Source organism: Seriola aureovittata, chromosome 4 (genome assembly GCF_021018895.1).
Source record: "Seriola aureovittata isolate HTS-2021-v1 ecotype China chromosome 4, ASM2101889v1, whole genome shotgun sequence".
In the NCBI taxonomy this organism is placed as follows: Eukaryota; Metazoa; Chordata; class Actinopteri; order Carangiformes; family Carangidae; genus Seriola; species Seriola aureovittata.
In genome coordinates, this window is record NC_079367.1 from 4,746,599 (window position 1) to 4,773,256 (window position 26,658).

Consider the following 26,658-nt stretch of genomic DNA (forward strand, 5'->3'; position numbering starts at 1 on the left):
GCTCCATGATTTCACTGTCACTATCTTGTGAAATACTCCAACGTCTACTGAATACAAAATGTGCTAGAGGTAATCTAGGTTTCCAGACAATATATCCTCTAGACAGCACAAAAGTATTTCATGGAGGGCAGCATCAAAGGTAAAGACCAGAGTAAGCGCCAATGTCAACAGACGCGACAGTGATCAAGTCGGATACAGCTTGAAAAGGAGCAGCTGTCTGTAGCCGGAGCAGTTAGCTGAAAGATAACTTTTAGTAAGTTATTTTTTTACTAACTAACTTAACATTTCCTTTAGATATGATATCGTTTTAACTATTCAGATAATAATTATTGAGAAGCTAAAGTGTTGTCAACTGTTTTTGGACTGTTTCGCTGCAACAACCGTGTTAAAATTAAGCTAGCCGCTAGCCAAATGAACACTAGCATCATGCTAACATTAAATCTCAGTCGTTATGCTAAAATCTTCACTCGTGCAGGAAAAATACTTGAGAGCATCTTTATTTATTTATTTATTTTTTATTTATTATTAATTTATTTTTCTATAAGTACTTAATGCGAAACAATGCCACAAACAACCGCTTTTATATCCTGTATAAGCTGATTTCCGATGTTAGCATCTAAATGGCCTTGAAGACATAAATCTCAACCATTAAATACAAATATTTCACTCAGGTCAGTGTCACAGATAACTCTTCTCCACTAAAGTCGGCTTTTAAAATGGGTTTGTTTGGAGCTAGTTAATGCGTCAACTTAAATTTGACACAGGTGTGTGAGGAGGACGTGTCTGTTTGACTCTTACCTGACGCTTTTTATTTATTGGAAGTTGTAGGACTCGTTGTAATCATTACTCTCTATGTTTTTACATGACAAGGTGTCTTACACTGTGTCCCCATTTGAAATAATGACGTCTTATATGTTGTGTCAGCTGGACGTGCAGCAGGGTATGATAATGCACTGAGTGCTCAGTTTATTAGGAACACCTGGCTAAAACAATTTCAGTCTAATACAGTAGTCCTGCAATAAGCAATGCCTCGTGAAAGTTTCAGTGTTAACTCTTATGTCAAGGGCGTTCCTATTATTTTGTCCGACTCTGTTTAAATCAGTGAAGGTAAAGGCTAAACAGACACATCTCTTTTTGTAATGAAGCACAGTTCAACAACACAGTTCAATCAACGCCTCTTTAACACAGTTTCAACAAAAACGCAACATTATAGTTTTCATTAAAGTGGGAGTTGTTGCAGGACGGTTGTATTAGATTGCATTAGTTTCAAGTCGATGTTCCCAATAAACCGTCAATTGAGTGTAAATCATACCACATGATGAATGAGTTGCTGGGTTTTGAGGAGAAAGGCCGTGTTGTGTAGTTACCCCCCCTCTCCACTAGAGACCGCTGGAAGAGCGCTGTTTGTCGTTGTAAGCATCAAATTCTAAAAACACTGTTTTCCCTACACACCAAAGTCAGTTACACGTTATTAAGTTGAATTGAAAACACGTTCCTACACATATATGCAGATATATGCATAACATCTTTTCTAACGTGGCTGTAAAATGAGTTTTGTTCCATACGTCATTCCTACTTCCTATTGGACGAAGGCGCACCACGTGTCCAGGAAGACGAACGAAGGTGCATTTAAAAAGCTAGTTTATTATAAATACCGCAACAAAACAGCACCAGTGGTAAATGGGCTTCAATGTACTTTGTTCCCGTTTCATATTGTGACCCAAAATTTGTAACTCAGATTTTAACCCATGAGTGAGACTGACGTTGCGGAGAATCAGGTCGTTGCCTCCCACAAATTAGTGTTATCGCTTCTCGGCCTTTTGGCTAAGATCAAGTGTAGTATCTGTTCTTATCAGTTTAATATCTGATACGTCCCCTACCCGGGGACCATATATTAAATTGATTTTTGGAACAGGGAGATGGAATAGGGGCTTGCTCCGTCCACTCCACGCATCGACCTGGTATTGCAGTACCTCCAGGAACGGTGCACCCCCTCTAAAATGTATAATATTAATAATATTACAAAGTTAAATAAATAAGAGTTATAAAACTGCATCAGAAGCAGCGGTCGAACGACCTCCTTTACTTGTGCTTTGAAATGCGTCAGGCTGAACAGACGTACATGTGATTGTTAGATGGGTCAAACTGCTGAGTGAGACGAGGAGGAAAACAAATACGCTGCGTTCACTGTCCCGTCCACATTTGATTAAATCTCTCTTTTCTTGCTAGTTCCTCAAACCGTCCATGTTTGATGGTGTTTTTAGCTTCATTGCACTGTACTTTTGAAATGAACCGTAATTTCACTTTGATTATTACTGTAGCTCATTCTCCAGACGTGAATATCCACTCTGCATCATTTCTGCTGCTGCTGTTTCCCGACCCTGCTTTCCAGATCAGAAGAAAGCCATTCATTGTGCAAACTTTATTTTCTGTTGAAATCTAAATTGTTTTTTTTTTTTTTTTTTACCGTGACTTACATGCAGAGAAACGTAGATAAATATGTTGAAGAAACAGTGTTGTTCCCCTCCAGAGCAGTAGGAGGCAGTAGCGGGAATTTATCAGTTCCCCGCCACCGGTAAACAAAGAAACAGGAAGTGGTTGTAATGTATGAAAAACGTATTTAGTTAGTTGTTTACACTTTTCTCTCAATTACAATTTCAAACGTGGATCAAAAAACCTTCCTCTGTTGCATTCCGATAAAGCTTTGGCTCACAACCTGTCGCTCATATTTAGGACTTAAAATAGATAAAATAGATGATTTTTATGTCTGCCTTTGCTGTAATGACGCAGCATTGCATGATGGGAAATAAAATTCGTTTTATTCTTTCGTCAAACTGTAATATAAATATAATATAATTTTAAAAAAAATATCCTTCTTACAAAACTGTTTTATCTGTGGTGAAATCCTGCAGCCTCAGGACTATAACTATTGGTTTTGTTTACTCGTAGCTTGTCAGCACCATCAGTCAGCACGGTGTGTCTGAGAAAGAGGTCGGTATCCGGAACTATCCAAATCATACTTACCTGGCAGGGGAGACACCATGATCAAGTAGGTGGTTCACCCATTGCGAGGCTCGGCCATTGCACTCTCGGCCGTGCTGACCAGTGTGAATTCCCCAAATGTGGGAATCTCAACTGCATAATTTATGGTAGTGGGGGACTGCGTTCGCGCTCTCCCCTGATTCACTTGTCAAAAACAAAATGGAATTACTAATCAAAAATTTGAAACATGAAATTATTTAATTTCAATGCGTGTTAACATAAAGTTTAATGATTAAGGGAGTAAGATTTTGAATCTCTGTTTCACCTCTTATTATTTTAACCGCCGTTTAAAGAGACATTTTGAGCAAAGGGAAGCGTTAGATCAGTATAAATGGTGAAGTTGGAAGGGATGTGGTGAAAGGTGCATAAAAAATAACACACGGCTGTCACAAAATAGTGTAGTCATAATACTATTGTAGATTTGAATATTAGGGTCAAAGTAATTATTTGTTCCATTCATGTCCAATTTTTTTAATTTTGTATTTTTTCTTGCTTTCATTCACTCCGAGATTGTGCAAACAGATAATTTACAGTACATGTCATTACGTAAAGTGAAGGGTCAAACAAACAGAAAGGAATACAGAACTTCAGGGTTTGTTGACAGTTGATATGACATGGTTGCCAAAGTACAGCTTTTGCTACAGAATTGTAGTAGGTCTTCATACAAAATGTTGTGTGCAGTCTTTACTTATTTCCTTCAATAAAACTTTGACGTTGGCGGCTCTCTTTACCCCGGAGAAAGCTGTGGACAGCTGGTCGCTCATAGTCTTGTCCTGAAGAATTATCTTTACCTGACTTCTGACTTTATTGCGTTTAGTGTTCTCACGTTTGAAATTAATTGTGATGAATTTCTATGATCGGGATAATCATGATGGGAATAATTAGTAATATCCTCACACGATTTCCTACATATCCTAACTGCCACCAGGGGGAGCCTGCGCCTTTCCTGTCCCCGCGGCCGAAGGCTCGGCTTTCACAGTTAAATCAGTCGGATGTGTGGAAATACTATGGATTCCAACGCAGATGCAACTTCAGAAACTACCGGAGGAAGGTGTCTGCCCCGCGGTCCGACCGGGTCCAACACCTCCAGATTTGAACTCCGTGTCCTTGACAAGCATTTAGCTCTGTTCACCGAACTCCAGGTAAAATTAACTGACGTTAGTGTAAGTTACCGTTACTTAGCGTGACGTACGTAAGAGTTGGTTACGTTATACAGACGCTGACGTCCGTTACGCCTCGATGCTTTACGTTGTGAACGCTAAGACGCTTTTGGTTACCAGTGAATTAAGCTAGTGTTATCTAGCTAACGTTAGCTATATAGCTGAATAGCTAATTCGTTTCACCTTACTCCACTGTCTCCGGCGAATTGTCTGCAGTTTACTACAAATTTCCCTTTAACGTTAACCGTTAAATTAATTTAAGGAATAAATAATAGTTGAAATCGATTAGAATTTATTTTATTTGACAGAAAATGTCGTTGCATGTAAATTTAAGCGAGCATGCTCACGTTAGCATTAAGCAGATATAACTTATTAGCATAATCACTGTCAGTTTAGCATGTTAACATGCTAATATTTGCTAATCAGCGCTACAAAGTACAGCTGAGGCTGAAGGGAATGTTATTATTTTTGCAATTTGAAATTTAGACCTGATGATGCTGCTAGATAAAAAGTAAATGGATGACCAAAGTTATTACAAATGTGCCCTGTGGGAAACATGAATCAAAACTTAATGGAGCTCCATCTAATAGTTATTGAGACATTTCACCCAAAGCCAAAACAAAAGTGTCAACTTCATGGTGGCGCTAGAGGAAAAAATCAAGAGATCAATAAGTAAATGGGATTTCTCCTCTGAGGACCGTCACTGTCTGTACAAAACTTCATAGCAATCTTTTTAGTAGCTGAGATATTTCTGCTGGTGCACAAGTGACAACAAAGAAAAAGGTGCGGTCCACTATTGTGCTCTAACAAATTAAATTACAACAAACAAATGACAACACAGTGAACATAATTGATGGTGTCCACAAGTGGGATTTTGTGTTCCACAACAAGAATCAGCCATTAGGGCTGCACAATTAATCAAAATATAATCAATATCAAATAGGAGGAGCTGGAAAAAATCACAGGAACTGCAAATTTTTGATAAAGGTAAAATGTGTCGCAATTATGGCCTCAGATCTAATCAAGCAAATAGTTTTTGACCTATGCTCTTCTGTAGTATACACACTTATGCACCTTCTCCTGTTTAAACATGCTGTTAATTATTGCAAGAAAATAAAGACGGAGCAAGCTCGGTATTTTTTCCAGTAAAAGACCCATAAAGCCAAACCAAACAAAACAAATGGGGAAATGTCTGTTGTCATCGAGGAGGAGAGCTGATGAGTCACTAGCAAGTTTTTAACAGCTGATAATATCAGCCGTTTGACACCAGGAAGAAACAAGGTAAAAACAAAAATGGCTCTCCAAACCTTTATCATCATCTTTGTACTTTATATGGTTTGCTGTTGGCTCCTAGTGATGGCTGTCACTACTACTGTACTTTTTCCTTTTTTTATCCCTACAATGAACATTTAATCACCTTCTGCTTGAAAAGTACATTACTTGCATAAACCTCACAAGAAAAGTGGTTGCATATTTTTATTGTATATATGATATATATATATATATATATATTATTTATATATCGTCTTATGCAAATACAAATAGTTGTGAGGTTGAACTATTTTAAACAGTAAGCACATTTCTGACTGTGATGTAACCCCTCAGCAAAGTTTGAGAACTTTATCAGTCCGCTAAGATTTACTTAGTGGAAAATCTTTGGCCTTTCATCAGGTTAAGAGCAGTTTGCGCGACCAAATCAAACATCCCACGCTGGGTAAAGGGCGATGTTGCAGAACTCAATTTACTGTAACAATGACATCTTAAATTGACAGAGGAGACTACAGTGCTCTAATCATGGCTTTGTCACCGTGGAAGAACCGAGCAGAACAAACTACCAGGAGCAGCATGTCTGACAATGAGATACTGTATAAAATACAATATGAACACCATCGCACAAAAATATTGTATTTTATTCTTGATTTTGTCAGTTGCTCAATCCTGGTCCTACAGAACTTTTGTTTATTTTTTATACCTGCAATGACAAACAAACTTTCTGAACTTTGAATACTGTGTGATTAAACTGTTACAAAAAAATATTTAATTTCCATCCTGATACACAATATTAAACAACGTGAAGTCTATAAATGATTTACTTACGAGATTTACTTACTGGAAATTGTGTGTATGTGTGCGTTTGTGTGTGTGTGTGTGGAGGGTGTCTGTGTGAGGGGGTGGGTTCCTGTAGCAGGGGCTATTTAACGTGTGCTGACTGAGGATTGCCCGAGTCAGTCATGGGTCACCCTGGGAGTCAGATGTGGACATGGACACTGTGTGTCTTCTTGAGCTGGATGTCTGTGGGTCAAGTGTTGGCCGGACCGTAAGTTTACCTTGTATAATAATAATAATAATAATTGTATGAAAATAATAATGATAATATTGTTTGTGTGTGTGTGTGTGTGTTTAAACTAGTTTAAATATTAGATCAAGTTTTGCTGAATAATCTGCAGTACAGACCCAGCGAGGTATCCACTGTGTGTGTGTCTTTCTGTGTCTATAGACAGTACATGGTGGCTGTTCCTGCGGTTCTTGAAGCTGGAGCTGAAACCAAATTCTGTGCGAGTCTCCTGCAGCCCAACGAGACTCTGGTCATGACCGTCACTCTGATCTCCCAAGAGACAAACACAACCTTACTCAAACAAACATCCAGTGAAGAGTTTCATACCTGTACTCACTTTAAGGTCAGCTCCAGAGATTCTTTTTCCCATTTCCACTTTCCCATTTTTTTGAATGTGTGCTAATTTGTTGAATATAATTATCAGTTTAGTTTTGCCTTGTTAACGGTTTTCCTGGTTTCTATACATTATATTTCTCTCACAGGCTCCTGTAGTGCAGAATGAAGAGGTGCAGAAGTTCGAGGTGGAGGTACGAGGCGACACATTTTACTCTAAAGAAATCAGGAAAGTCATGATCAGAGTCTATCAGCCAATGACGTTCGTCCAAACAGATAAACCAATCTACCTCCCTGGACAAACAGGTAACTTTGAGCTGGTGATCTATGCTGTTGGACACAATAATGTATATACAGTTTATAGACGGGAATAACCAGTACATTAGTGTTTAGAGCTAAATTTGTATTTTTTTAAATCATGAATGTTTCAACCTCTAAGTGTCAGAAAGAACTACAGAGGAACACGATTCATCTTCTCACAAAGATCGATTAAAAAATGCTGAAATGCATTGAGTTACTGAAGCTAACTGAAGGGGGACTAGCCCGACGTGACGTCATGACTTTGGCTCTCTGTAGCCTGAGATTTCCGCCCACGCCACAGTGGTAGTGTTGCTAAAGAGGTTGGTCAGTGTAGGCTCATTGGAGATGAGCCAGGCCCGGGCAGAATCGATCACCAATAGTCCGACTTGATCCCAACTTGCTCTGTCGTCATGCAAATGTAGCCGACAATAACCTCACGAGATCAAGGCGGCTGCAGGTTTTTGGAGCTTTGCACCGACTGCAAGAGAGATAGATACTTAATTATTCCTGAAGGAAATTCAGTTAGTGAATTCAGGTTGGCCTCCGGGCATGACAAGAAACGCCTGGCTCCGGATATAAGAGTTGATTGTTTTAGATGTTGGATCATTTTATTAGTTTGATTTTTGGCTTATGAAGGTTTTTAATGTGTGGTTGATGGTCTAAAGATCTGACAGATAATAAAGGTTTTGTGTTTCTATCCTCTCTCCTCTCTTTGAATATATTTATGTAGTTTCATATCAAGTCAAGTTTGTTCAGTTGATTTACAAACAGAGAATCCAAGCATGCAAAACAGATAACAGAGGGAATCATGTAAAAGACAACAGTCAATCCCCTGTTCTTCTTCTGACCTTATCTAACCTGTGAGTTTGATAGTACCGATGTCACTTCTGAGTGGACAGAAGAAGCAGATTTAGTGTCGGGCAGGATGTTTAACACGACTGTGGATGAGCTTCATTTAATCTCTGTGCATTTCTCTCAGTACATTTCAGAGTCATAACATTGGACACCAAGTTGAGACCTGCCAGTCGGCTGGTGAGTGTTTGAACTGTGTCTTCTTTCTTTAAGATTTCATGTGTAAACCACAGTGTTAGTGATACTGTGCAGGTCTTAATTTGTGCCCTGGTGAACTGACATATACACACTGGCTGGCAGAGTTAAACAGAAGTCATGTAATGAAGCGAGTGATCGACATGGTTGTTCTCTTTAATCAAATTTATGTCTCTAATCAATCAGCTCCCGATTAAGGGTCAATAGTACAACCCTGAAGCTGTGATAATTCTTTACACCCCGAACACTAGTTTCTCATTTTGTTGAAGAAGATAAAATTCATATAAACGGAGGACAGATACTCTATGGAAAATCCTTTGTAATGTTGATAAGTGTTGCATGTTTCATATTTAAAAACATGAATATAAGAGCTGAAGTCTGCATGGACTGTGTGACAGTTGTCAACTGATATCAAGATATCAGAGCTTTGGCTGTTCATTACTGGAATGTTATTGATTTCTTAAATAAAGAAAATGTCTCGCCCAGACTCATTAGGACACTGTATGATGAGAACAATATAAACCAACATGTTCTTTAACAAAGCTCTCTTCTTTCTTTCTCTCTTTCTTTTGCAGTACAATATAATTGAAATTGAGGTAAGACGAATACTATTCACTCTTCAGACTGAGAGTTAAGTTTGATACATATACAAACACCTTGAAACAACATGGGACGCTTTTTATTCAGCATGTAAACCTAGAAACATCAAGTGCTTTATAAGCTGAGTGTATTTCAAAGCTCAAGCTCATGTGGGTATTATTTCAACATTAACAAATTATTTTGGTACCTACCTTATTTTTGGCTTTGCTGTGGCAGGAGCATCAAACATCACTGAAGATTGAAAAACATCTGTTGTGTATAATGACAATGGCTACCAGAAAAAATACATTAAACTGAAGCATAAAAATGTATTCTTGGAAAGAAAAAACTTTACTTGAAAGCCATGTATTTACAAGCTGCATTTTAAATAGATTTGTCCCTTTTCTTAAATTAAGTTAATGTAGTTTGACTAAAAAATTTTAACTTAAGGTCCACTTACTATTTTTCTGGAGCTGTTGACAGCCTCCTTGTTAAACTATATTAAATGACACTTTTTTAAACAAATATACCGTTGGATCCAAAAGTCTGAGACCATGGTTTTCACTGTATTTCACACACGTTTCCTCTTTGTGTCGTAAACACGTGTTCCTTCTGGTTTATTTCGTCCAACAGGATGCTAACAGTAACCGGATCGGACAGTGGCTGAATGAAACATCCGATGCTAAAATATTGCAGCTGTCTTACTCCCTGAACTCTGAGGCCAGTGAAGGATTCTACCAGGTTGTTGTGTCGTTTGGTGAACAGAAACTTCATCACAGCTTCAAGGTGGAGAAATATGGTAAGTTCTGTTTCTGTTACAGTCCATTTCCATCCTCTTGTAACGAAGCAAGAACATTAACAACCATATTTTGTCTTCAGTTTTGCCTAAATTTGATGTGAAAATAAACACAACCGATGAAGTAAGTATCGAAGCGGAAGAAATCAAAGCTGAAATATGTGCACAGTAAGTAAAAGCCTTTTCTTGACAAAGGACAAATTGCACTCTGAAACAGATGCAGTGTGGCGAGTTCCTCCTTTTGAACAACACACGTGTGTTTATTTATTTTCATCTAATCAGGTATACATATGGACAGCCTGTGCCAGGCAGTGTTGAAGTTGAGGTGTGCCGACCTCTTCAACGCTATACTTTGTCTTTATCTGTTATCACCCCTGACCATCCAGAGGGAATCCCTTTGGTGGAGGTCCCATGCTTCAAGGAGACAAAGCAGGTACAGTCGCTGTATTGAGTCATATGGAGTTAGACCGTCTGCCCACACAGACTGTGTGTATCCTAAAAAATCCCAAAAACACAGTAAAAGCAAAATGAAACCAGGGTGTTCAGCTCGATTGCTATGGCGTAACTAAATAGTTGCTAGGTGGTCGCTGGGGCAAGTGTGTGACATGTCACTCTAACAGGAATACAGTTTACAAGAAGATGACAAGGTCTGAACAGTGCTTGACAGTTTGAACTGCAAATACTGAGAAAGTAACTAACTGAGGTTTGAAAAACGTGACTGAATGTAAGAAAGTGTCGTAACCATTTTAAAATTTGAATTACATCACTAACTTAATCTGTTATGTGTATTTTTTGTGTTTTTATTTAATCATATTTTATTGTACCTTTTAGACGGACAAGACAGGCTGTGCTGCTTTTACCATCCCGATGTCGACCTTCACAAAGATGGACAAGAAAGCGGTGCAAGATCACCTGCGGTTCAGAGTCAAAATGGAAGAGGAAGGAACAGGCAAGTCTTATTGTATTTTATTTATCATTTTTATTAAAAAGAAGAAGTTTTTGTGTTGGAAAAACACAGTGCATCATGTATCTAAACAATATGGCGCACACATTGTTGTAACATGGAGACTTCTTGTGTAGGTATTTCACGCCCACAAGAGACGAGGATACAGATTTCTCATGTTATTGGGAAGCTGTCCTTTATTCACACACCCAAGATTTATAACAAAGGAGAAAATGTGGCGGGACAAGTAAGTGTAACATGTGGTTGTCACTTCTTTAGTATGTCCACAGAAGCCATGTGCATTTTCAGAGATATAACTTTTTGTGCTTTTCAACAGGTCAAAGCAGTTCACTTCAATAATACACCCATTCCTGACATGAAGCTCTACGTGTTTAAGGGTGAAAGGTGGTCAGCAAGTCGGATACATAATCTCACCACTGACAGCAATGGCTTCGCCAGTTTCTCACTTAACACAGAAACCTTTGGAGGCGACATCCAGCTCCACGTAAGTCGGAAGCCAAAATCGAATGAGCTTTCATGAAGATGACATCGCAGCACAAAAGATGAAATGAAATGCTTTCTGAATATGCCACAACTGACCAAGGTTCCACCATAGTAGCTAGTGGTCATTCTCTATATCTCAACATTTACCTTGCTTGTAAAAACTGGTCATACTTTCCAAAGTTTTCTTCTGTCTCAACCACCATGAGCTTATTTATAATGTTTCCTTTCTACAACCTAGGTTAGCAATAAACCAGAACTGGGCTACTCCGGTTATAGAACTCCATACTATGAGGATGGACATCATACAGTGTCCTTGGCCCAGGCTTCTACTCCTGATACTAAAACAGTCAGCACCCTGGAGGTGAAGAAGAAGAATGAACCACTTCCCTGTGACAAAGAAGAGGACATCTCCATCCGGTACACAGTGGTGGGAGAGAAACAGGGCTCTGTGCATGTGATGTACCTGGTGAGTGATGGGTGAACTGTCCCTCAGGTTGTCTCCAGTTGGGTTTTTTTACGGAGACATGGACACAAAAAAGATATTTTAAAATGACATTCATATTAAATATTGACATTTTACTTACACTTGGACCAAAACAAATGCTTCATCAGCCACACATCCCTCCTCCCCTCCCTTAGTGTTGTCAACAAGGTGTTACGAAACCCATTGAAAGCAGCAAGTTAGCTAACGTTACCATGGCTACTGTAGCTGTCACTAATGAAAACAGACATGTAACATTATGAAACCATTAAGTTACTTACACATGCACATCGAGCTGGAGTCCTGTAACAACTCAATGGGTCCTCCATCAAAAAAGAATTAACTGGCACTAATTTATAACGTATTACTTGCTTTGATATTTAGTAAGTTGATTATTTTCGGCTCGTTTCTGGTGCAGTGCTTCGTTCACTGAATCATAACATTTTACTGCTGCAATTAATGACTCAGGATTTTAACTCTGGGTTTTCAAGAGGTTGGTAACCAGCTTTATCAGACCAGTTATTCAGGATCAGTTATCTTCAGTAAACTCAGATATCTCAAAGTGACGTTAAACAGACCCCAGATCTGTTTTTAGAGCAGCTGTATTTTAGCTGAAACCGTATCTTTATCTCCTACTCACTGAATCGTACGGAAAACCTTTTGACATTTACATATTTCCACAACAAAGACTCACATCAGAACACCACACAGTGTTGTGATCTGATGTTGAATGGGAATCAGGTTTTACTTTTACATCACTTTTGTGTCATTTCCTCTCAAATTCTCCAGGTCTTATCCAGAGGAGCCATTGTCACGCAAGGATTTAAACAGGTTGAAGTTCAAGATCAGTCAGGTGGGTAAAGACTGGCTTTAATCCTGAGTCTGGAGAAATGAGGCATGGACAGATAACATTTAAACCGCAGTTTTATTGATGTATGGAGGCATGTGAATGAAACAAACTGTTGGTTTGTTGTTTCAGTGAATGAGGGCGAGGTGTCCTTTAAGTTCACCGTGAGTCCAGACTCAGCACCAGACATCCAGGTGCTGGCTTACACCATCCTGCCCAGTGAGACGGTGATCGCCCACAGTGCTGACTTCTCCACAGAGAAATGCTTCGGTCACAAGGTCAGTGTAAGAAGAAGACGACGTGGCAACAACACGTGCACCTGTCGGACGTAGGTGTAGAATCAAAGTGTATATTAATGGTTAGTACAGAACATCAGTGTAACCACATGTCAGCCGTCTGGGACATTTTTTTGGCATTTGTCAAAAATATAAAGAAGTTGGATTAAAATAAAGATTATAGGCTCTCAGTTTACACCACTAAAGTCCAGGTGGGGCGATGTATGTTTTCTGTGTGTGTCAGGTGTCGCTGGAGTTTTCTCCGTCCTCAGCCGTCCCAGGAGAGGAGACCACCATGCAGGTGACGTCCCAGCCGGACTCTCTTTGTGGCGTGAGCGCTGTCGACCAGAGCGTCCTCATCAAGGAGCCGGGGAAGATTCTGAATGCAGACAAGGTAACTGCTGCAATCAACCACAAATAGATGCATGCATGCAACTGTTAACACGAGAAACATTTGGCAGGTTAAAGCTTTGAACCCTGTTTTTCTTTACAGATATTTGGCTTGTTGCCTGTCAGCAAATCAACGCATATTCCATATGAGGTGCAGGATCCTGTCGAGTGCATGCTTGTGAGACCAAAAAGATACGTTTTGCCATATCCGTCTGAGAGAGATGATGCTTACACAGTTTTCGAGGTACGTCTCACACAACGATTTAGCTACGATATGAAGAATATTATTTGTTGTACAACTTTCCAACTTCTCTGCTTGTATGTTGTTGGATTAACAAGAATATAGGAATGAAGATGGCAACAAACTTGTTTATCCGGACACCTTCATGCCTCAAGTACAGAGGACGGGAATACCACCACGGCCACCATGGCCCCCACTATGGTACTTTTTTTGTTTTCTGAATTACTAGCAATAAAACAGTTCACAGTGTCAATGCTGTCCTCCACCTCTGGTAGAATATTTCCTATTTTATTTTCAGGTATTGGTTACAGATTTAACAGTGTTCCCGTGGTGGCCAGAATGGATGTAGCACTAGGATCAGCTGGTAGTGCAGGGGGAGACTATCCTGAGCCTCCACCATTACAGACAGTCCGCACTTTCTTCCCTGAGACCTGGATATGGGACCTGGTGGAAGTTGGGTGAGCTTCTATTGCCAAATGAGAGGATATTAGTGTATTTGAGTGCATCTTTGGGCCCAGAGAGCATGTGCACTAGAGTCCCTCTCTCTGGCTTCTTGCTGTTTCCCTGCACACATGAATGGCATGGAAGTAATTTACTAAAACTGCTCTTCAAGACTTTTATATTAAACTATATTTTTATTTAACCTTATGGCTCAAATCGCGATAACATGACGTCAGTTTGCGTAATGTTCAGCATTATACTCTTTATTTAGGATATTGCATGAATTTCTTCAGCAACATGGAACTTTGATTAACTGCATTTTTTTTTGTTTAATCTCAATATCACAGCATAACGCAATAATTTCATATTTACACTTTATTATTTTATGTCAGTAACTAAACTATAGTTACGAGTGTAATTAATCCAACACATTATCATCTACTCAAATTTTTTTCTTTGACTAATCTGGTCTATGTAAAACAAGTTTTTCTAAATCACAGTATGTGTCTCTGTGTCTGTTGATCCAGAGAGACTGGAACAAAGGATGTGTCCCTCACCGTCCCAGACACCATCACCACCTGGGAGACGGAGGCTTTCTGTTTGTCCCCTCAGGGTTTTGGCTTGGCTCCCCGTAAAGAAATCACTGTCTTCCAGCCTTTCTTCCTCGAGCTCACCCTGCCCTACTCCATCATCCGGGGGGAGCACTTTGAACTGAAGGCAACCATCTTCAACTACCTGTCCACTTGCATCATGGTAATGAGTGTTTACACATGAGCTAAATGCTAATGTCAGCATGCTAACATCCCAATGACGATGTTACCATGCTGGTGTAATGTTCCTTATGTAGATCGAAGCATGTTAGCATGTAAACATTTGCTAATTTGCATCTGGATTGGATGTGATTTTTTTTATTATTTATTTACTTTTTTGACCAATTGAAATTTTGACCTGATGATGACGCCACATGAAAAGTCAGAGGAAATCCAGCAAAGTTGCTGCACTTCATCCTGTGGTGGACATGAATTTAATTAATTAATGCAGTTTATGGGTTTACAATCACTGAAATAATAATCTGTGATTAAATACGACTTCACTGGTTGTCTGTGGGAAGCCCCTGTGCAGATCCAACACAAAATATGCAACATGCTGTTACACTATCCTGTCTTTAAGTGTCACATGGTCGTATTGTGATCACAGTTTTTCTTCTTAAGAAAACACTGAATGTCTTTAACTCGGATGATACGCAGCACAAAGTAAAGATCAGAAATATCTCCACAAAACATGGACTATGGATATAGGATTAAGTAAAGTTATGGATGTACCACACTGTAAATGTGTGGGTTATGAGTTGAACTAAACAAGGGTCTGATTTTTCTTATTGAAACAATTTCACTTCAGGATGGAATCAGTATGTTTCACAGTAACTTTTAAAACATTGTTGAAACTCTTTGAAATCCTTGTTTTCTTAACTTGGTCAGTTTTCAAACAGCCTGATGATTCGATATCTTTTTATTTGAGAGAGAAAAAGGTAATAAGATGCACTTTGGCATTATTTTTTTTATTACTTTTCCATGATGGTGTCTCTACAGTTCATTAACTTTAAAGCATTTTGAGTGATTCATAGTTTTATGACTTCTCATGACGTCTCATATGTTATTTGTAGCAACGCGATGGTATCAGTTTGAACATTTGTTCACCTCCAATTTTAAAATACATTATTGTCTCTTGAACAGCTCACTGTGACTCCAACACCCTCCTTAGATTACACTCTCACCCCACTTTCTGGTGACGAGTACACATCCTGTTTGTGTGGCAATGAGCGCAAGACCCTCAGCTGGACCATGGCCCCTTCAGTCCTAGGTGAGGATTAAGCTTTCATCCACAAAATATTAAAGGGTTGGAGGAATTGCTGCCCCTCTTTCCCCAGCTAAACTTTCTTTTTCATTCGTATGAAATCAATGAGATCGACAAAACACTTTGATACTTTTAGGATTTATTGTGTTTTATGATCTTTTTTTTTTAGGGGTTATGAATGTGACTGTGTCTGCTGAGGCTGTGGCATCCCACACTTCATGTAACAACGAGGTTGTGAGCATGCTGGACAGAGGTCGTATCGATGTGGTCACACGATCTCTCATTGTAAAGGTTGGTGCCTTAAAAAGAAGATCAAAGAGAAAAAGTTTATGCCAAAAACTTTTTCTTTTTTTTTTTTTTGCATTTGATACAAGATGAAGACTCGCTCACAGAACTCACAGTATTCCCTCCCTCCTTCCCTCTCAGGCTGAAGGCACTGAGATGACAAAGACCCACAACTGGCTGCTCTGTCCAAAAGGTAGGAGGGGTGGAGTAGATTGGATGTCTAAATTTATCCTAGGTTATTATGGCAATTGTGTCAAGTTCAGTGCAAGTGCCTCATATTATTTTAAATGTCATCACCTCAATGCATTTTCATGTATTTTATCAGTAAACTGTAATGGAAGAACTGACACAGCAATTTGTCATGACACTGATCGTAACTTCAAGTCTGTTCTGTTACAATTCATGATCCACTGACCACTGGTTAAATGTACATGACATCTTTGTTTTGATTGACTGCTACCTGAGTTTCTCTCTAAAACTGTTCCCTGTCTGCAGGAGAGGCTTTGACGGAGGAAATAGACTTACAGCTCCCTGAGAATGTGATTGCTGGATCCGCCCGTGCTTCACTATCAGTCCTGGGTAACCTGATTAATTCATTTCACTTGAGTGTAGCAACTTACTGTATCTGCTCTATTAGAGGCTTATTAACATCTTTTTATACCAACTGTGCCATGACAAACTGATGGGCATCTTCTCTAATCAATCTGAAATTAAAGGTCCCATATTTTTGTTTTATTTGATTACTTATTTTGTGTTGATCCATAAGAAGATATATTTGTGGTTTTAAGAACCAAAAACCATCTCAGTGTAGTTTTACATCTCCTCTCTCAGGCTTCTCTCTGGAGCTCTAGTAACAACAGGTCGGTGAGCCAATCAGAAGAGAGGAGGCTCTGAGCCTCTCTTTGTTGTGACATCACAAAGTTACAGGAAGTCCTGACGGCTCAGTTTCTGAATACAGGCTGTGTGCATTTCTCTGTGGACTGAGGCTTTGACAGTATTAATATAGAACCTAGAGCTGATTTATAATCAAACAACACATGGACAGGGACCTTTAGACGATATGGACCTTTAAAAGTCGGATCAGTTAGATGTTCAGTCTTAGTGAGTCAGTGTTTTTGTGCAGGTGACATTCTGGGCCGAGCCCTGAAAAACCTGGATGGGCTGCTACAGATGCCGTATGGATGTGGTGAGCAGAACATGGCGCTCCTGGCTCCCAACATCTACATCCTCCAGTACCTGAAAAACACAAAGCAGCTGACCCCAGCCATCCTGGAGAAGGCCACCAACTTCCTGACCAGTGGTGAGTCTCTTTATCTGAACAATCTGTTACACAAAACATAAGCAGAACCGTTGCCATGTGTAATCACTGGAAAATGCTCATCGTTCAAATTGGAGACAACATATCAGGGGCGCCCTGGAGGGAGACTGCAGCGTCCCAGCTCATATCTGATCACAGACCTTTGCTGTCATTCCCCCTCTCTCCCCTTATTTCCCGTCATCTCTCTCCACCCTCTAATAAACATGTAACATTCCCCAAAATGTTGTTTTGCTTTACGTCTGTACATCCACACTTTTTCAAAAATCCATTTATCTGACAACGTGTGCATCATTGTGCTCTAACAAGCTTGTGTTTCTATTGTGATACAGGCTACCAGAGACAGCTGAACTACAAACACGGAGACGGTGCTTACAGCACATTCGGATCAGGACCAGGAAACACCTGGTGAGAAGAACATTACTGATCAGTCATGATTTAGATGCTGTGCAACACGTATCATGTCATTACCTTAAGAAAAGAACCCGAACAGAACAGCAGCAAGTAGATGATGTGATTGCACTTTGTTACGGTCAAGAAAGCATGTTTATCTGTACTGCTAATTAATGCATGAAACAGCCCTGCCAATGACCTTAAACATAACATGTTATGTTTAGTGTGTCATGTTGACTATCCTGAGGCATTATACAGATCCAGTGCTTCCTCTTCGTTTCATTGTCAGTTATTGTCTAACCTTGTTTTGATGTCCTCAGGCTGACTGCTTTTGTGTTGAGATCTTTTGCCAAAGCTCAGTCTTTCATCTACATTGACCCAAAAAATATTGAAGAGTCTAAGACTTGGCTGGAGAGTACTCAACGAGAAAACGGCTGTTTCCTGGCGTCAGGAAAACTTTTTAACAACAGAATGAAGGTAAGCTGACGCTACCTGCAGAGTGTGATAAAATACGACAACTGAAACTGAAGGTTAGACATGTTCATCTTCACTGACTCTCATCTCGCTGTAGCAGGACCCCTTTCTTTAATAACTGAGCAGTGACCAATTTATTACAAATTTATTTGCAGTTTGTGAGTGACAATAATTTGTTAACACTGCCACCATTTTCAGTCTGTAGGCAGTGCTCAAAATCAGGCATCTGCATGTTGGAAGTACAGTGATGATGATGTCTGATTGGTGCTTCCTCTCTACAGGGTGGTGTGTCTGATGAAGTGACTCTCAGTGCTTACATCACTGCTGCCTTCTTGGAGATGAAAATCTCTGCTACTGTGAGTAGACTCTTTCCCCAAAAAATATCTTGTTTTTTCTCTAAACTGCACAATTACAAAATCTACACACAAACAAATCACCTCTGCACCAGTAAAACAAGAACATAAAATTGTTCTGTGATTTCTATATAAATGTCAGTCCATAGTTGTTCCCGTTTCAACATGTCGTTAATTGTTAGTTGTTAAATGACTCAGGTTTTTATCTCTGTCCGGATGTAGAAGTATCACTCATGTCCTTTTGAATATTGTTGTAGATTTCCAGACAGAAAGAAAGAGACTGACAGAAAAGTGGAAGAAAAAAGGGTCAAGAAAATGAGAGCGTGTAATAGCCCAGCCCTGAAGAACTGACATTGTTCCATTCATTTGCAGTATCTCTGTCTCACTTTGGTAACAAGCGAACAGATGACCTCAGATTTTAAACGTGGTGGTTATGTTAGACACTATTTTGTGACTTAAACTTCATGAATGCCAAACACATATTGTGTATTTGACTTCCAATATTGAAAACACTTGCCATTAATTCAGAGACAGACGAATGACTTGTTATTTTAAATCATATTTTTTATGATTGTCAGTACAACATATGTTTTCTTTTAATCTCTTACAGGAGGATGTGGTGAAGAAGAGCCTGTCCTGCCTCAAGGAGTCCATCGGTGAACTCAGCAACACCTACACTACAGCTCTGCTGGCGTACGTCTTCACCCTGGCAGGAGACACAGAGACACGTGATCACCTTCTGCAGCACCTAGACACCGTCGCAGTGAAACAAGGTGAGCCGTCCTCCTACAGGATGTCATTCTGGATTCAGTTACTGTGAACGCAGCTCATCTCATGCCTGTTTGTTTGTGATGGCTGCTTTTAGGGGGTCTCCTCCACTGGTCTCAGACAGCAACAGATACTTCAGCCTCTCTGTCTGTGGAGATCAGCTCCTACGTTATGCTGGCTAAACTCAGTGCCTCCCCCACTCCTGAAGACCTGGGCTACACCTCTGGCATCGTCAGATGGTTGACAGGCCAGCAGAACCATTATGGAGGCTTCTCCTCCACACAGGTACAGCCCAAACAGCATAAAGCTGGACCGTACTGTACTATACTTCCTGGACAAATATGATGAAAACAACGTTACCCAGTACCTCCACAATCAGTGGTTATACCACACCGAGGACAACAGCAGTGTTAGAGGCCATTAACTACAAATCACATAAACAGAGCAAAATATCCAGTTTAAATTGAAACTTTCTTATCTTACATTTCTGTATGAAAATCAACAATTACAGAGACCTGATATTAAGAAAAATGAAAATGTTGTTTCCTATTATTGTTCTCAAAGCTGAAATATGATCTGTGCTGCATTACCTCTCAACAACGATGTTTGTTACATATCTCATACAACATTGACTCCTGTGTTCAGCACAGTCCGAATGAGTGACCTGAATATACTGAGTCGCGTGTGTGTTGTAGGACACGGTGGTGGCTCTTCAGGCTCTGGCTCTGTACTCCACTCTGGTGTTCAGTCCAGAGGGTTCGAGCACAGTGACCGTCCAGTCCCCCAGTGGCCAGCTGACAATTGATGTGAACCAAAACAACAAGCTGCTCTACCAGGAGAAGACGCTGCCCGACGTGACGGGAAAGTACAGCCTGGAGGTGAAGGGCACTGCATGTGCTTCAATGCAGGTCAGTCTGCACCGGCGCTCTAACTGTGTCTCTTTGAAGTACGTCCTCCTTACGACACTGCCTTCAGGCTGGAAGCAGTGGAGCAATACAGAAAGTTACAAAGTGCCATTTTTGTTTAGTTTGTTTCTTTTTAATTAAATGGTGAAATCTGACTATTCAAATTATTCTAAAAGGATTTTGTTGAAACGATTGGGAGACGCTGAAATAAGTAGAGCGATGTAGGCGCCATATCCATTTCATTTAGAATTTTTAACCTAAAATCTTAAAGGACACTGAAACAGAGAGCTCCTGTCAAATCACTTTTTGAAGATGAATCGTGTATTTGGCTATTTCATCAAACTCCAGGAGGTCTGGTAGGCAAAGTAAAGGGTCAGATATAAAGATAAGAAGTGAAACCTTGTACTTGACCTTTGATGGATGATGCTACATTAAGCTATTTGACATGAGAGTCAGGCATTTTTTAACTTTGATGTCTAAATGTATGAACCTAAAACCAGGATGCACACACGAGACCTGCTTGAAAACAGCATGATGCTTCTCGAAGGATACACTTTGATGCAGAATAAATTTGAACCAAGTTCAGTGAAGGAAATTCAGTATTTTTTTTATATTAAACTTTCCTTGTGTGCCTGTTTTCCAGATTTCTGTTCACTACAACATCCCAACTCCTACTGATGTCACAACCTTAAGTGTTGAGGTCATACCAGAAGCTGTGTGCAACAACAAATCTCAAAGACCCAAACTCAATTTGAAGTTTAAGTCTCTGTAAGTAATTGACAAGCAGATAGAAATGACAGCAATGACAGAGGAAATACTGACATTTTTGATGAACAATAATCTGCACAGTGCAGCTGTACTGAGGAACTGTTGGTGGATGGACGTGTGGGAAACATTACTACGTAGCTCAAACATATCCTAACTGTAAACATGCGTACAACTAGTAAAGCTATGAAGAACAGGGTGAAGGTGTGTAACATCACGTTGTCATGGTTCTGATGCAGATATAGTGGAAAGGAGACCACTACCAACATGGTGATCCTGGATATCAAAATGCTTTCTGGCTTTGTCCCAGACCCAGAGTCTCTGAAACGGGTGAGTTATTAGAGAAACTTTGAGCTCAGTAGAAACTGATGAGTTTTCATGTGTTGATGAAGCTGAGTATCGTCTCCTCACAGCTCCAAGGTGCTTTGCTGGTGGACCGTGTTGAACAAAAGAAAGACCACGTTATGGTCTACATTCGGGAGGTGAGAGGAATTCACAGTGGGGATCAACAGATGGTGCTCTCCAGATTTGTTACTGATCGTATCGTCTGTTTTTCTTCCAACAGTTACCAAAGGACATAGACATCAACCACAGCTTAGAGCTCATACAGGAGCTCCCAGTGCAGAACCTGAAGCCAGCCGTGGTCAAGATCTATGACTACTACCAGCCAAGTAAAACTGATACTCAGACCTCCTACACACACCATAATCCCTTTCACACAGACCAAAACTGAGTACTTATCAGAATTGTAATGCTGAGTATAAGTGTGAAATGTGTTGGACTGTTGAACAAATGAAGAAAGTTTGATTTAAAAAAACAAAACAAAACCATCTCGCTTCCTGTTCTTTTTCCTCTCAGGTGACCAGGCTGAGACACAGTACATCTACCCTTGTGCTGCAGGTAACGATCCTTAATGATGCAATAACACAACAATATTTCTTTCTGAATAGATTTATGGCTGAAAAATCTAAACCACAAACAGCACCAATGTCTTAAACTACTAAGAATCTTTCACTCGTTATATTCAAAGTATGTTTGTAACATACTGTAGACTAAGTCCTCACCGTGGATTATATCTTCTTGTTCTTTTGCAGCTTAAAGAGAGAAGTGTGGTCAGTCATCAGGTTGTCACGGTTACCAGCATATTTAAAAACACCAGCATTTTTATTAGAAACATTTTGTGTACCTTGTGAAACTCCATGTTTGTTTGTGTAGACAGACACGTACAAACCAACAGTCAACATTTGCTCAACACATTTACTGTGTAACTACTGTATGTGTCTAAATGTGTCTGAAACTAATGTATAATGCACAATAAAGTAAAGTGATATGAATGTCCCACTCAGAACTGGTTTGGTGTTTCACTTTGATAAATGATCAAATAATGATGAAAAACACATTTACAGTTACTATGTTAATAGTAGCTACAGTTCTTGTAGTGTCTTTGCAGACTATAAACCGCAGAGGAGGAATCGTAATGACTTGATCCCGTAACTTTTCCTTGAGTGCCACACGGAAATTTTAATTTTTTATTTGTGAAATATCTCAAGAACTAGTGAAGGCTGCGACCTCGTTCCTAATCACCACCTTGCTGATATTCAGTACATCACTCCCTCATATGTGATATTGGTTTTATACAACAGTTTTATGCGGACCATATCAGTTAACATTAACAGGGTGGCCGCGGGGTTGTAAAAAGTAGTGAAAGGTAGTAAATGAAATTAAGCCAAATTAAGGCCAGTAAAAAGTAGTAAAAAGTCATCTGACGAGGTAGTAAATTTTTGAGCCTCCATCCAACTGGACCTATGCGTTTTTCAATTTGTGTAACTTACCTGCAGGCCATTAAATTATTAAACTTTCGTGAATTTATTTCTATGTTGCGAGTAGGACCTGAGTGATAGGAATATTATCAATGGATTGATGTACGTGCGCGTTGAATCTGGGTACCTGATTGGCTCACAGTTCGCGGGTTCGTTAGTTTACCGCAGACATGGGCAAATGTAAGTTTTCTGACCTCTGGATGGAAGAATCAACGTTTAAAGACTGGCTTCGGCCAGTAGTTGGCAACAACCGAGAGGCTTACTGTAACGTCTGTAAGAAGACAATAAATATTACGTGGATGGGGGTGAAGGCGGTTAAATCACACATGGAGTCGAGTAGCCACCAAGCAAGGATGCGGGGTCGTAACTCGCAGCTACCGCTGTCACTATTTTGCTCTAGTGCTAGCAGTGCGGCTACATCAACTCCCTCGTCCTCAACCTCCACTGCTCCTGGGCAATCCACTGCCACTAATCCTACAGCGACGATTCAGACGTTCTGCACTACCACCGCTACTCTGCAAGCCGAGGTACTGTGGTGTTTGGATTTAGCAGTAAAACACCACTCGTTTAGGTCGAATGATGGCATAGGAGAGCTGTTTAGCAAGATGTTCCCGGACTCCCAAATCGCCAAATCGTTCGCTTTGGCCAAGGACAAGACCGGCTATATCATCAAATTTGGCATCGCCCCCTATTTCAAGAAGCAACTGGTTGAAGCTATTAACCATGCTGGACCGTACGTCCTCATGTTTGACGAGAGCCTTAACGAGTCTTCAAAGAAAAAGCAGATGGACATACACATTCGATTTTGGAGGATGGTTGTGTACGGTCTCGGTATTTTGGCTCACAATTCCTGGGACATGGACGAGCTACCGATCTGTTGGAGCACATCAAAGTAAGTTTATTTTCCTATACGTATTGGTTACATAGGGGGTTTTTGGTACTATGGTATTAACTGTAACCCACAGGTTTTCCATAGTCTTTGCATACATATGATTATTATTTCCATAGTCTTTGCATTGATAAGCTCTTGTTAAAACCCAATTGAAAATGAATGGAAAATGAGTGAGTGTTGCATGATCATTCAAAGATATGCCCTATAAAATTAATGCAAACTGTTAAATTTCTGTAACATAATACTGGAAAAATGTATATAATTAAAACGTGTTAAGGCCTAAAGCCTGTTATGGTTAAACTGAAGGTTGAGCATGGCTCCCATAAAGCCAAACCTATATTATACTGTATGGATTTTGTTTATAGTGAGCCACATTTGGAGAACCAATAATCTAACTTTGGCAAAGCAGTTCTTGACCATAGGCACCTGACTCATGTTTTACTTCAGGATAATAATGTGTCATTTGAAGCATATACAATATTACTGTATGTCTTTATATTGAATGTGGTTTACTTAAGCAATAAATGTTATTTATACAAACTTTCTTCTGTTTGATAATTCACAGGAATGTGTTGCACAACTCAACACGAGGCAGCTTCTCTCAGTAGGAATGGATGGCCCCAATGTCAACTTCAAACTCCTGGATCTCCTTCAAAAGGAGCATGCTGAGCTGCATGGAGGTGCTCAAGTCCTGATGGTTGGGAGCTGTGGACTTCACACTCTCCACAATGCCATGAAGGCAGGCTTTACAGCCTGGCAAATTGACAAACTCCTGCGCGCGCTCCATTTCCTCTTCCACAACGTTCCTGCACGGAGAGAGGACTACACCAACATCACCGGGTCGTCCCGCTTTCCCCTCTCTTTCTGCGGCCACAGATGGGTAGAAAATGTGCCAGTTGCAGAGAGAGTCCTGGAAGTTTGGCCCATGGTTCAGAAGTATGTCAAAGCTGCTGAGCATAAGAAGGTCCAAAAACCGAACACAGCCTCTTATGACGCCATCCTGGCAGCACAAGGGGATCCACTCTTAATCCCAAAGCTTCAATTCTTCCTTGCCATTGCGAGAAGTTTTAACCCCTTTCTTCAGAGATACCAAACAGACGAGCCAGTGTTGCCTTTTTTGGCAAACGATTTGACTGAGCTTCTGTTGGTAAGTATCACTGTAAAGATTTTGATTAATTTACTTGAATGTAAACATGTATTAATTGATGGAATGGCTCGATAACTATCTGTCTGTTGTCATCATCAGAGTTTACTGCGGCGGTTCATAAAAAGGGAGATCCTACAGGACCAAACCCCCCTGCAGCTGATCAAGTTGGACGTTTCTGAGGAGAAGAATTGGGTCTCCCTTGAAAGGATGGACATAGGCTTGGGGGCTGAATCTGACATCAAGGTAATTTTATTGTTTATTTGTTTTGTGAGGTGAATTTGTGAATGTTGATGCCTGCACAAACCAACTAGCAAATACAATTTGTTCAGTATCATCATTAATATTATGCAGACATTTCCTTCCATTGACATGAATGTTCCTTAATGTTTCTCAATAGGCACTCCTAGGCAAACCAGGAAGCAAGATAGGGGAACTCTCTGTTCTCAGCCTGAGAAAAGAGTGTTTGCAGTGTCTTATTAAGATGATAAAGAAACTGCAGGAAAAGTCTCCATTGAAATTCCCCATTGTAAGGCAGATTACCTGCCTGGATCCCACAAGGATGGTCAAAGATCCAGAGTGGTGCATCCAGCAGATGAAGGCATTAGTACAGACTTTCATCCAGGGACAGCAGCTGGCAGGTGGCATTGCAGCTGGTAAGGAAATATTGTATAGGGACAGTAGAAGTGGATAGGTTATTGAAATTGTTATAGGTCTTGTGCTAGGAATTTCATTTGTGGTTTTCTGCCTTTTTACTCTCAGAAGTGTGAAAGTATCAATGATCAATTTGTAATTTAGACAAGACCTCCATGCCCCCAGGTTGAGAGCCACTGCTTAAAAGGAGAACTCTGGCCGTTTTTAAAGCATAGCCGTGTTGATTGAGGTTACCGAGTGCTGTCAGTAGGAAAAATAACGAGACAATTTGGCACAATATTGACCGAGTATCAAAACAGCAGCTAAAGCAAACCTATGGGGGCATGCTTCCTTAAGTTTCACTTTCGGTTTGCTTGCCTGAGCTTGCCCCCATAAGTTTGCTTTAGCTGCCGTTTTGATACTCTCCTTTAAGATCCTGTTGTGTATTTATGATGCACCGTGTGTACGTTTGTCGAATGGATGATGAAGCAGTTGACTGGGGTGTGTTAATGTAAATTATGAATATATCTTAATTTTCCTGTCAATGTTGCAGGTGATGTCGTCATTCAGCAGTTCACATCCTTTCTCTCAATTGTGGGCGGAGATGAAGAATTTGTTTCCTTCCAACCCCTGAGGCAGCGTCTAGATGTCTTTCTCCACTCCAAGCTCTGCATGTCCCACCCTGACCTGCTAAAGTTCTGCCAAAGTGCTCTCCTCCTGTCCCATGGACAAGCCACAGTGGAGAGAGGCTTCTCAGTTAATAAGGAGGTAGAAACCTGCAACCTACGTGACGAATCTCTTGAAGCCCTTCGCTTAATCTGCGATAAGGTGGCGATCTGCGGTGGCGTTCTGAAGGTTCCTCTGACCAAGGAGCTCCTGGCCTCTGCTGCTTCAGCGAGGTCACAATACAGGATCCACATTGATAGTGAACGGAAAAAAAAGGAGAGTGCCACACAAGAGCTGAGGAGGAAAGCCGCAGAGAAGGAGTTGGAGGACCTCCGGAACCAGCGGCAGGTTCTCAGTAGTGTGTGCCAGTCACTAGAAAAGGATGCTGATCAGTGTGCTGAAATGGCAGAAGGAAAGACAGGAACAAAAATGGCAGAGCTGATTACGAAGTCCAACACGCTTCGAAGACGACAGAAGGACAAGAAAACAGAACTTCTCCAAGTGGAGAAAATGATTGAAGAAAAGGCCACAGAGCTAAAGAACTTGCTTTAACTGTAATGATAATGAGCAACTTGTATGTTTTGTTAATTTCATTGGTTGTTTAAAGTGTAAGTCTGGTGTAAATTGACCCATAGTCCTGTAGCCCGTAGGAAAAAGATTGAGATACAACAGGACTA

General features: G+C 40.3%; 2 protein-coding genes and 2 non-coding genes across 4 annotated transcripts; all 4 read left to right on the forward strand.

Moving 5' to 3' along the window:
- Positions 1 to 1,804: 1,804 nt before the first annotated feature.
- Positions 1,805 to 1,995, forward strand: LOC130168754 (U2 spliceosomal RNA). The gene has a single exon (XR_008827682.1). It is a non-coding gene; the product is annotated as a U2 spliceosomal RNA (small nuclear RNA).
- Positions 1,996 to 3,016: 1,021 nt separating this feature from the next.
- On the forward strand, positions 3,017 to 3,181 carry LOC130168751 (U1 spliceosomal RNA). Its single transcript, XR_008827679.1, has one exon. It is a non-coding gene; the product is annotated as a U1 spliceosomal RNA (small nuclear RNA).
- An 863-nt stretch (positions 3,182 to 4,044) lies between these two features.
- Positions 4,045 to 22,174, forward strand: LOC130168108 (alpha-2-macroglobulin-like). The gene is made up of 37 exons (XM_056374700.1): positions 4,045 to 4,184; positions 6,357 to 6,519; positions 6,700 to 6,880; positions 7,020 to 7,176; positions 8,150 to 8,202; positions 8,793 to 8,813; positions 9,430 to 9,595; positions 9,676 to 9,760; positions 9,875 to 10,025; positions 10,424 to 10,541; positions 10,673 to 10,782; positions 10,873 to 11,040; positions 11,278 to 11,505; positions 12,310 to 12,373; positions 12,500 to 12,645; positions 12,887 to 13,036; positions 13,136 to 13,276; positions 13,372 to 13,474; positions 13,572 to 13,731; positions 14,242 to 14,467; positions 15,448 to 15,574; positions 15,738 to 15,859; positions 15,995 to 16,046; positions 16,349 to 16,432; positions 16,977 to 17,153; positions 17,501 to 17,576; positions 17,882 to 18,038; positions 18,317 to 18,391; positions 18,999 to 19,161; positions 19,254 to 19,441; positions 19,852 to 20,064; positions 20,705 to 20,829; positions 21,066 to 21,156; positions 21,240 to 21,308; positions 21,392 to 21,497; positions 21,685 to 21,726; positions 21,921 to 22,174. The coding sequence occupies exons 2-37, from the start codon at positions 6,434 to 6,436 to the stop codon at positions 21,923 to 21,925; spliced, it is 4,386 nt and encodes a 1,461-aa protein (XP_056230675.1). The 5' UTR covers positions 4,045 to 4,184; positions 6,357 to 6,433; the 3' UTR covers positions 21,926 to 22,174.
- Positions 22,175 to 23,425: 1,251 nt separating this feature from the next.
- On the forward strand, positions 23,426 to 26,000 carry LOC130168107 (uncharacterized). The gene is made up of 4 exons (XM_056374699.1): positions 23,426 to 23,538; positions 24,104 to 24,685; positions 24,785 to 24,928; positions 25,869 to 26,000. Exons 2-4 carry the CDS (start codon positions 24,149 to 24,151, stop codon positions 25,947 to 25,949), a joined length of 762 nt encoding a protein of 253 aa, XP_056230674.1. The 5' UTR covers positions 23,426 to 23,538; positions 24,104 to 24,148; the 3' UTR covers positions 25,950 to 26,000.
- Positions 26,001 to 26,658: the final 658 nt, after the last annotated feature.

Excerpts from the sequence above, each read along its gene's own strand:
- LOC130168108 (XM_056374700.1), top strand. The coding sequence starts at position 6,434 with ATGGGTCACCCTGGGAGTCAGATGTGGACATGGACACTGTGTGTCTTC. Across the intron at positions 13,037-13,135 it reads AGATTCTGAATGCAGACAAG|ATATTTGGCTTGTTGCCTGT; the intron begins GTAACTGCTGCA and ends TTTTCTTTACAG. Across the intron at positions 17,577-17,881 it reads TCAGGACCAGGAAACACCTG|GCTGACTGCTTTTGTGTTGA; the intron begins GTGAGAAGAACA and ends TGATGTCCTCAG.
- LOC130168107 (XM_056374699.1), top strand. The coding sequence starts at position 24,149 with ATGGATGGCCCCAATGTCAACTTCAAACTCCTGGATCTCCTTCAAAAG. Across the intron at positions 24,686-24,784 it reads ATTTGACTGAGCTTCTGTTG|AGTTTACTGCGGCGGTTCAT; the intron begins GTAAGTATCACT and ends TGTCATCATCAG. Across the intron at positions 24,929-25,868 it reads GGGCTGAATCTGACATCAAG|GTGATGTCGTCATTCAGCAG; the intron begins GTAATTTTATTG and ends TCAATGTTGCAG.